The 11,386-nt window shown below is 38.4% G+C and overlaps 1 protein-coding gene across 1 annotated transcript; it reads right to left on the bottom strand.

The window, feature by feature from the left end:
- Positions 1-873: 873 nt before the first annotated feature.
- LOC107765451 (uncharacterized) lies at positions 874-4,164 on the bottom strand. The gene is made up of 7 exons (XM_075224291.1): positions 3,559-4,164; positions 3,259-3,487; positions 2,730-3,117; positions 2,490-2,677; positions 1,923-2,114; positions 1,340-1,484; positions 874-1,108 (listed from the first exon to the last, which is right to left on the bottom strand). Exons 1-7 carry the CDS (start codon positions 4,162-4,164, stop codon positions 874-876), a joined length of 1,983 nt encoding a protein of 660 aa, XP_075080392.1.
- Between the last annotated feature and the right edge of the window lie 7,222 nt (positions 4,165-11,386).

Raw genomic sequence — 11,386 nt, 5'->3', positions numbered from 1 at the left:
CTCATTTCAAATTCACTTGCCATGAGTTTTGCAAATTCTTCACACAGAGAATCAGTTGTTGCTCCAAAAATGATATCATCAACATAAACCTGAACAATGAGCAGGTTCCTTCCTTGTTTCTTTAAGAAAAGAGTGTTGTCAATTTTCCCTCTTTTAAAACCATTTTCCAGGAGGAATTTTGACAATCTTTCATACCAAGCTCGAGGAGCCTAATTTAACCCGTACAGAGCTTTGTCCAGTTTAAACACATATTCAGGGTGCTCATGACATTCAAACCCTGGGGGTTGCTTCACATAGACTTCTTCCTTAAGGAGTCCATTCAAAAATGCACTCTTGACATCTATTTGGAACAAGGTGAATTCCATATGAGATGCAAAAAGCGATTAGAATTCTAATAGCTTCCATGCGAGCCACTGGAGCAAACGTTTCATCATAGTCAATCCCTTCCTCCTGATTGTAGCCTTGGGCCACTAGCTTGGCCTTGTTCCTTGTGGTAGTTCCGTGTTCATCGAGCTTGTTTCTGAATACCTATATGGTTCCTATAATGGTTCGATTTGGGGCTCTAGGTACCATGTGCCACACATTGTTTCTCTCAAACTGATGTAGCTTGTCTTGCATGGTTGTAATCCAATCTGCATCTTTCAAAGCTTCCTTGATATTTTTGGGTTCTATCTGGGAGAGAAAGGCTGAGAAGGCAAGTGAATTTCTAGCTCTTGACCTAGTTTGTACTCGGGAATCTAGGGGAGTGATAATATTGTCTATTGGATGAGAGCTCTGGTGTCTCCAGTTAGACGCCTGAGGTTCATTCTAAGAGGAGGAAGATATGTTTGGCTGATTTTCTTCTGTCCTTCTCTCAGGTGCTAGTGGAGTTCCCTAAACTGCATCAACCACTCTTTCTTCAACTTCAGTGGTTTTAATTGAAGTGCTTGGTTTTGTTGAAGATGAAGCAGCGTTTTCTTCATTTGGCTCCTTTACTTGACTCATCATATCTGCCTTTCCATTTATCATGTTAATGATTTCACCAGGAACTAATGAGGGTCCTTCATCTTGATCTTCCTCAGCACTCTTCTCAAGTGATGGATAAGAATCATCAAAAATAACATGAACACTTTCCTCAACACATTGAGTTCGCTTATTATATATCTTGTAAGCCTTTCTTTGAGAAGAGTAGCCCAGAAATATTCCTTCATCACTCTTGGCATCAAATTTACCAAGCTGATCCTTTCCATTATTGAGAACATAGCATTTGCACCCAAATGTTCTTAGGTGAGTCAGCTTGGGTTTCCTTCCATTCAGCATTTCATACGAGGTTTTGTTCAGAAGTGATCGGATCATGCACCTGTTCACCAAATAGCAGGCGGTATTGACAGTTTCAGCCCAGAAGTTCTTTGCAATTCCACTGTCGATCAATATTGTTCTTGCCATTTCCCCTAGAGTTTTGTCCTTCCTTTCTACTGCTCCATTTTGCTGGGGAGTACTGGGAGCTGAGAAGTTTTGTGTGATGCCATTTTCATTGCAAAATTCATCAAATTTGACATTGTCAAATTCTGTCCTATGATCTGATCTAATGCATGCGACTCTAGATTCCATCTTCACCTGGATTTTCTTCACAAAGGCCACAAGTACCTCAACAGTTTCATCTTTGGTTCTGAGAAACAGAGTCCATGTGAATCTAGAGTAGTCATCTACTATCATAAAAATGTATATTTTTCCTCCTATGCTTTGCACTTTCATAGGTCCACACAGATCCATATGCAAAAGCTCTAGTGGCTTTGAGGTGCTCACATCTCTTTTAGGCTTAAAAGAGGACTTCACATGTTTTCCTTTAGCACAAGCATCACTGACTTTTTGCATCTTGAATTGTGACATAGGCAGACCATGGACCAGGTCCTTCTAAATTAGTTTGTTTAGAAGAGAAAAACTTGCATAGCCCAGTCTTCTGTGCCATAGTTCAGCTTCATCATCAACAGCTTTCAAACAACTCAGATCACTATTCTGTAAGGACTCGAAATCAGCGACATAGATGTTCTTGTATCTTTTGGCCACAAGTACTATTTCACCGGTCACAAGATCAGTGACTGTACATATTTTGGACAAGAATTTTACCTTGTTGCCTTTATCACAGATTTGAGAAATACTTAAGACACTATACTTAAGGCCATTTACATAGTAAACATTTTTAATAGAATGAGTGAGTGACTTCCCGACTTTTCCAACTCTAAGAATGTACCCCTTTTTGCCATTGCCAAAAGATATACTCCCTCCTTACAAGGCTTTTAGTGAAAGAAAGTCGGTGTTCCCAGTCATGTGTTTTGAATACCCACTATTCATGAACCATTATTGACCACTTCCTTTCACTGTTCCTTGCACAAGAGATTAGGAGTTAGTTTTAGGAACCCAAACAAGTTTGGGTCCCTTATAGTAAGCAAGAGGATGAATAAGGGTTCTCTTAGTCCATGTAGATAATGTGCGTTTTTTGTAAGTAGAACCCGGTCCCTCTTTTGTAGTCACCGTTTCAGCAAACACTTTGTTTTTCTGAACTGATTGATTCTTAGCCTGGACATCTTCATTGAAGCCCTTAGTGTTCCCACATCGGGTATAAGGCCAGTTATCAGAGATAGTGACGTACTTACTATGAGGGTTGTGGGGGAGTTTTCTCCCTTTGGAACCCTGCTCCCTGCATGTTTTCATAATCATTAGTATGCAAAGCAGTGGTAGCTTTTGAGGACCAGGTCCACTTTAGGGACTTTTCAAGATCATCATTTACTCTTTCCAGATTAGTTTGGAAAAGCTCGTTTTTCTCAATTTCAGCACACATCCTAAATCTCATAGCTTTCACCTCACTTTCAAGCCTAATGTGTTCCTCACTTGCTATCTCCTTTCCCTTTCTAGAACTTTCAGGTTTTGACTTAGTCCATGGTTTAACTATTGTTTCCCTTAGGTCTGCAATTTCTGCCAACATATCACTTTTTTCTTTTCTGAGGGTTTCAACGGTTTTCTTATGGTCAGTAACTGCAACCACTAAGTCGTCTCTAGTTTGTTCAGATTCTCCTAATTCTAAGGTCAAAGAATCCCTATCCTCCACAAGACTATGAAAACCAGTGATTAATACATCATCTAAAAACATGAGTTTTTTTGGAGAATAGGATTTCAGATTTTTCTGAACATCCCTGAAGTTTACCTCTTTATTGCCATTGTCTTCATCATCATCTGATTGAGCCATCAAAGCAAAAGTTGAGTCATATCCAGTCTTTTCACCTTCAACTGCCATCATGGAACTATCACCAGTATCAGGTTCATCTTCAGACTCACTAGATGAATCCCCCCATGCTGCAAGAGATTGTCTCATCATATTGTCAACAGATCTTTTTCTCTTGAAGTCCTTGACAGGAACCGGGTTCGTCTTAGTTGTTTTCTCATGATGGTTCTTGGAGAATTCTTTCTTCAGGAGAGGACAGTCTTTCATGAAGTGTCTAGGCTTTCCACACTTATAACAAAGATCACAGTTTCTTGGTCTGATAGAAATGTCCCTTTTTAGCATTTCTCCATTTTTTTGACCATCTTCTGAAATCTTTTGGTTAGGTAAGCCATGTCACTGTCTTCCTCACTTGAATCATTGTAATCATCTTTAAGTACCAGGTTCTTTTCCCTTTTTGGTTCTCTTTTTTCACTATTTATCTTTTTCTTTAACTCATGGGTCTTCAAGTTTCCGATCAGCTCTTCTACGGTCAGCTCTAGCTTGTTTCTGAGAATGATTTCATCAACGGAGTGTAACTCATTTATGATAGAAGTGAATCTCGTATGCATATCTTGAATGGATTCGCCGTCCCTCATTTTGAAGAGTTCATACTCGGTAGTGAGCATGTCAATCTTAGACTGTTTTACTTGTGTAGTTCTCTCATGAGCTGTTTGCAAAGCTTCACATATCTCCTTGGCAGTGTCACAGGTGGAGATTCTATTGTACTCTTCAGGTCCTATTCCATATACTAGAATGTTTTTGGTATGAAAATTCTTCTCCACAGCTATGTTGTCTACTTCAGTGTACTCTTTGTTGGTTTTTGCCATTGAAAATGGGAGTTCCTGTAGTACTCTGGTTGGAACATAAGGACCATCGCATATGATATCCCATAACTTACAATCCTCAGCCATGATAAAATCGTGCATTATCGCTTTCCATAACCCATAGTATTGTCCATTGAACTTGGGTGGTCGGTATGTAGATTGACCTTCTTCCAAATTTGGTGGGGCAGCCATGAGGATCCTTCCTAGGTGTTAGCCTGATAGGAAAAACCTGTTCTGATACCAATTATTAGTTTGTATGAGTCTACCAAACAGTAGAGTACCTGGTCCTTTACAAGATTTTGCTGAGAATGCTAATAAAATAGTATGTAAATAAGGCAGAGGATTTTTACGTGGAAAAATCCCACACAAGGGGATCAAAAAACCACAACCTACACCTGTAGGCTTTTAACTTCACTAACTTGTAAAGAGCTTATTACAAGCCAATTTGCAATGACTCCTATTGCAAATGATTTACTCAACTAACTTGTGGTACTCTTACCACAAGCCACTTTGTGGCTTCATAGTTACAAAGGCTTTTTCTAACTTGTGATGCTTTCACCACAAGCCACTTTGTAATTCTACAATTACAAAGACTTTTGCTTATGACTAAATCTAGTCACAACATAAACTCAAGGAGTTTACGGATTTACAAGAGGATTCCTAATCAAACGCTTCTAGCTAAGCAGTTTAAGAGGTATAACAAGTACAATAACAAAGTTACAACTCAACTAGGACAACAACAAGATATCTTTTAGGAACTGGTCCGTAGTTGCTTTCAAATTTGTTCTTCAATCTTGAGAGGATTGATTTCTCTATTTTTTGCAAGAAGCTTGAATGAGAAACTGAAACCTTCAAGTGATATTTTGTATAAAATTCATTGTAGGTACATCTTGATCACATCACTTGAAATGATGTGAGCACTTTATTTGGTTAGAGAATGAGTGGGCGCTGGAGATAATGCAGTGCGGCAAAAATAGTGTCGCCATTCACTTCATTTCCAGCTGTCTCCAATTGACTTTGTACTGTTATGAGGAAACCACAAGAGTATCAGGTCCTTGTGTGGGTTCTTAGCTCCTGAAGCTGTAACAGTTCACCTTTAGCTGGAATCCATTAAAGCTTGCAGTATAGTCCAAGTAGGTCAGGTTCCCTATCTAGACCTTAACAGTAAGTTTGTTAGATCATAAAAACATAAGGCGAGAATATTTAAAACCTATCAAGTCAAAACCATAAAACTTAATTTGGATACTTATGTTAAGTGCCAGAGCTCTTTTAAAATGGCTTATATATATATATATATATATATATATATATATATATATATATATAGTATTCAATCTTTCAATCATCACATTCTCCAAGTGACTTCTCCGGACAACATAGGGTGCACCTTATATATTGTTTCCTAATTTATATATGTGCATAAATATATTTTATATGGTATGACATCTAAAGTTATGGCCTAGTGATCAATGAAGTGGGAGCGGAACTGTTGCGTCCAACACTGTCGTTATACAAGCTAGCAATAAATCAACACGCTGATCAATAGTTTCATAACACATTTTGAAACAAGTGATGAAATAAATAAGCGGAGTCGTTCCATTTTCATAGTAAAATACTGACAACATCTACAAAGTTTGAACATGATCAAAACATAAAACTGAATGTCATAACAGTATACAACCATGAACAATGGTCTAAAATTCCTAAAACCCGGTGTCACAAGTGCATGAGCATCTACTTAGAATATACAATATTACTACAACAACTGCCTGGAATAGGAAATAGATAAAATACAGTAAATGAATATGAAGAGGACTTTGTGTGCTACAGATCGTAACATATAAGCAGCTCACCCCAAAATATCCTCAGTAGTTTCTCCTACGCACCTGTATTACCACCAAATGTACATATCTTAGTATCTACACAATTAGTGCGAAAGTATAGTATGAGTACACAAATCAACGCGTACCAAGTAAATATTTAGTCTAACCTCAAAGAAGTAGTATTGAAGGGTCGAACATCTACACTTACTAGTGGTCTAATAATCAAGTACAATAAAAGTAGACTGGTATACAACATAGCAAGTAGCAATAAAACAGACAAATATGTATAATATGATTATTAACAGCAGAATAAACGAAATCGTCAAATATCAAATACTGCCTCAATGGAATATATGAGACCAATATTAGGTGCAAATGTCAAATACGAGTTAGGATACTCATATATGCACTGACTCTCTGTCGAAATATTACGCACGATTCTGCCGAGGAGAACGACCCGATCTCATAAGAGTAGTGTTACATGATACTGTCGAGGTACGACCTGATCCCATAAGTGTTTCTCGTAATACTCCCGAGGCGAACAGTCTGATCCTATAAGAATGGTGTTACATGATATTGTCGAGGTTGTACGGCCTGATCCCATAAGTGTATCTCATGATACTACCAAGGCGAACTGTCTGATTTCATAAGAGTAGTGTTGAGGCGATCAACCCGTTCTAGAAGAGTATTGAAACTTTCGACGAGTCACAAGCCCAACTCGTGAATATACTTACGAGTTGAATAATTATGAAACTCTTGAACAAATTAGTACGACACGGGAGTAAATCCAAGTGAGAAATTACAATTTCCGCGGCTAATTAAGTAGCACGCCAAGTCTCTAGAATAATAAAGCTCGGTACTTTACTCAAGTCTAGTCTCAGACTAAAACATGAATTAAAGTATTTAAACATGAAAGATTAACTCAAGTAATACAATTAAAGCATGGTGTAAATCTAAGTCTACCCGGGCGTGTCAAAATCTAGCATACGCATGGATGTTCATCACCTCGTACGTACGTAGCTCCCATAACACGTAGCACGTAGCAAATATAGCACTTACAGGATAAGATCCATCTTACAAGATTAGGCAAGTGACTTACCTTGATCCGAAATCTAATAATAGACTCCAACAGCTCTCTAACACATCAAACCAATGTCAAACGACCTAAAACTAGCCAAAGAACGTGCATACCAATCAAAACATATTTAAAAACTCGTGATTTAACAATTAAAAACCATCTCAACCACACACGAAAAGTCAACAAAAGTTAACCCCCAGTCCCACGCGCCCGAATTCCAAAAATTCTCGAAAATACATGTCACCTGTGGCACTACGAACTCAAATATTCAATTTGTTCTTAACTCCATATCTAATTTCATGGTCAAATACTCTTTTTATTAAATATTAGGTTCCCAACCAAAAATTCCAAATAACCAACAATATCTACTAATTTTCATGTTAAATTCTATATATAATCCATGTATTTATGTCACAACAAAATGAAATCACTTACCTTATGGTAGATGGCGAAAATTGTCTTCAATAATCACCCTAAATGCACTACTTATATTCCAAGAACTTAAAAAGTAAATAAATAAAACCAAAATCTTGAAATTGGATGTTTAATACTCCTGGCAGGCCTCCTTCTTCGCGATCATGGTCACTAGCCATGCGATCGTGGTTAAAAAATGCTCTAGCATCATTTTCTTCATCGCGACCAAGAAGCCACGCGATCGAGATGTACAATTTTTGTTTTCCTCTGCACAAACAGCCTTCAATATAATGGCTATAACTCTTTGTACAATATTCAAATGACAAACAGTTTCATTTTAAGCAAAATTAGACTCAAAAGGCTACAATTTTTTTTTTGGATCATTCCCAAATTCCTTATAGCTGCAAGATATAAGCTCCCAAAGTTCGAGCACTAACCACAAAAAAATCTTGTATGCGATTACGACCCTTCCTTCTGTGATCGTGATTCACAAGCCCTGAAATGCACTTTACTCTTTGTGAATGCAGCCCCCACCTCCGCAATGGCTATTCACAATCATGTGATGAGCTATCAACATCTCAAAAAGGCCTAAAAGTGGTCTAAAGCCATTCCAAAACTCACCTAAGATCCAAGGAACCCTATCCATTAAATTTAACAAGTTTAAATACCATATGTAAACTTGTCCAACGGTTCGGAACACGAATTACAACATAAAAAAGAATTAAAGATTAAACTCAATTTCTTAAAGTCTCTACTTCCAACTTCGCCAAATGCGTCTGATTCATATTTACACAATTCGGAATAGAACCAAATTTCACACACAAGTCCAATATGACAACACAAACCTATCCCTAGGCTCAGAATATCAAACGGAATCCGATATCACCGAAGTCAACTATCGATCAAACTTAAGAACTCTTCAAACCTTCAAATTGGCAAATAGAGTCAAAACCTTCTAGGAACATCCAAATTCAAATTCGAATATATACCCAAGTCCAAAATCAACATACAAACATATTGGGACCTTTAAATCCCAATTCTAAGATCGTTTACTCAAAAGTCAAATCTTGGTCAAATCTTCCAACTTAAAGCTTCCAAATTGAGAATCATTCTTCCAAATCAATCTGAACCTCTCGAACATCGAAACCAAACCTACACACAAATCATAATGCATCATAAGAAGCTACTCAAAGTCTCAAATCGCCGAACGGATTGCTAAAGCTCAAAATGATTGGCTGAGTCATTACATTCTTCCCCACTTAAACATGCGTTCGTCCTTGAATGTGTCAAGAGTCATTCCAAAGCCATCAAATAACTGTATAATCTCCTCATATGCACACCCATGCCATGTCAATCCATATAAGTCGATTAACACATACACACAACTGAACAGTATTCCTTCGATCTGTAACGACCCGACTGGTCATTTTGAGCTTTTGCACTTATGCTCACCATTTCTCGGGTATGACTAGCCTCGTGTGATGTATTATGACTTATGTAAATTATTGGTTTTGGTTTTCAGGGTGATCGGAATGAATTTGAAAGAATAGTTCTCAATTTGAAGCTTAAAATTTGAAAGGTTGACCAAGTTTTGACTTGTTAGTATATGATATCAGATTAGAATTTTTATGATTTGGTTAGCTCCGTTAGGTGATTTGGGACTTAGGAGTGTGATCAGCATGTATTTTGGACGTCCATAGAAGGTTTAGGCTTGAATTGCCGGAATTGGGATTTTGGCGTTTTCCGGTTGATAGGTGAGATTTTGATATAGGGGTCGGAATAGAATTCCGGAAGTTGGAATAGGTGCGTTGTGTCATTTGTGACGTGTGTGCAAAATTTCAGGTCATTCAGAGTTGAATTGGTGGGTTTCAACATCGTTTGTGGAACTTGAAAGTTCCTAAGTTCTTAAGCTTGAATCCGAAGTTGATTTGGTATTTTGGCATTGTTTTGAGTGATTCGAAGGCTCGAATAAGTTTTAATGATGTTATGGGAGGTGTTGGTATGTTTGGGTTGAGGTCCCGAGGGCCTTGGGTGTATTTCGGGTGAGTTTTGAGCGAGTCCGGGCATTATCGGGACTCAGGCATTGGTTCTGGTGCTTAAATTTACAACTGGGGTGGAAGTTTTACCGTTGGGCGCGGTATTTTTACCGCTGGGCGCGGTGGTTTTATTGCGGTCGTGGAAAATGGTCATGAAGAATCCGCAGGTCGTTGGTCCAACATCGGTAGCCTATATCTTTTGATCTACAAGGAATCTTGAGTTGAGTCAAAAACGAAAGTTGTAGCCCTTCGTGTCTAGTTTCCAGAAAGATAAAACAATCATAATTTGGACATCTTTAGAGAAGTTATGTCCAAAATACTAAAGTATGTCATTGCAGTCAACATTTTCCGTTGTAGCAATGGTTTTACCGCGGTCAGTGGTGATGGGGATTCAGAAGGTACTCTAGAAATACGAGATTTGGGGTTTTATTTTATATTTTGACCTAGAGAGCTCGAGCTTTGGCGATTTTTCGAGAGATTTTCAAGAAAATCATCGGGGTAAGTGATTCTAATTCAATTTTGGCTAAAATACATGATTATAATGTTGGATTCATCATTTGAGTAGAGATTTGGGATGTAAATTTGGGAAAAATTGTGGAACTTCCTAAAATGAATTTTTGGTATTTGAAAGCCGATTCGAAGTCGGAATTGAGTGAAACTAGTATGGATAGTCTCGTAATTGAATGGGTTATCGGATTTTGAGACTTTGGTCGGATTCCAAGACGTGTGTCCAGGGGCGGGGTTTGAGCAATTTCAGGATTCTTGAGTTAATTTGATTATTTTTGCCTTGGCTTTGTTCCTTTAGCGTATATTGATGATAATATACTGATTTTGGTTATATTTGGAGCATTTGGAAGCAGATTCGAGAGGCAAAGGCATCGCGGGCTAGAGTTTAGACCGGTTTGAGGTGAGTAATGATTTTTAAATGTTGTCCTGAGGGTATAAAACCCCGGATTACACATCCTTGTGCTATATTGAGGTGACGCACATGCTAGATGACGAGAGTGGGGTCGTGCACCATTGGGGATTGTGACTTAGTCCATTCCGAATGACTGTTTTACCGCGTATTTGACTGAAAACTATTTGCTATCATCATGTTTTGGGCTGAATGCCATATTTGGGCCTCGTGCCAACTATTTGGACCCTTAGGGGATTTTTACTGATATTTCCTCACCGTTTTGACTTTATACTTGTACTCGGTCATACTATATTCTACTGCTTTCATAACTCAGCCATGTTTACTCTACTTTAACACTTAAAATGATATTTTAAATGTTATTTTGGGTTGAGCATCATGTTTCACTGTTTCCCGAGTGGCTTGTGAGATTCTAACTGAGTAAGGACAATGGTCTATGTTGTGAGGAAACACTCGGGCATGAGATTTGTACGCCACGAGGTGGCTTGTTGATATGAGGCCGAGAGCCTATGAGACTATGCCACGAGATGGCTTGATACTGCGCTTGGGCCGTAAGGAGCCCCTCAAGGAGTCTGCACACCCCCAGTGAGCGCGGGTACCCATTGTGATATGAGATATAGCCCGAGGGACTGGTATTATTCCATGTGTTGCCCGAGGAGTTGATTTTGTTGGTATTGTGCCAGAGGGGCGGTTCTTTATGTGTTTATCTTTTCTAGATGCCTGTCATTTACTTGCTTAACTATTAAAAAGGCATTTCTAAAGAAGATTAAACTAAACTAAAGTGACCTTTCATATCTTCACTATTGCAATGTTTTTACTAGTTTTTACTGCTTTTTTATAGCCTGATGATGTGCCTTTACGTGATTTTTTATTGCTCAGTCTGCATTTATTATTATTACTCACTGAGTTGGAGTACTCACTTTACTCCCTGCACCCCGTGTGCAGATTCAGGTGCTTCAGGTCCTGTTTGCGAAAGTTGGGAGCTTTCAGCAGACTTCAGAGATTCACTAGGTAGTTGCTCGGCGTTTGCAACCTAGTGCTTCTCCCTCTATCTCAT

This window comes from Nicotiana tabacum, chromosome 11 (assembly GCF_000715075.1).
Source record: "Nicotiana tabacum cultivar K326 chromosome 11, ASM71507v2, whole genome shotgun sequence".
NCBI classification, from domain to species: domain Eukaryota; kingdom Viridiplantae; phylum Streptophyta; class Magnoliopsida; order Solanales; family Solanaceae; genus Nicotiana; species Nicotiana tabacum.
The sequence above is the reverse complement of the archived record's forward strand: the minus strand, read 5'-3'. Positions and strand labels throughout refer to the sequence as shown.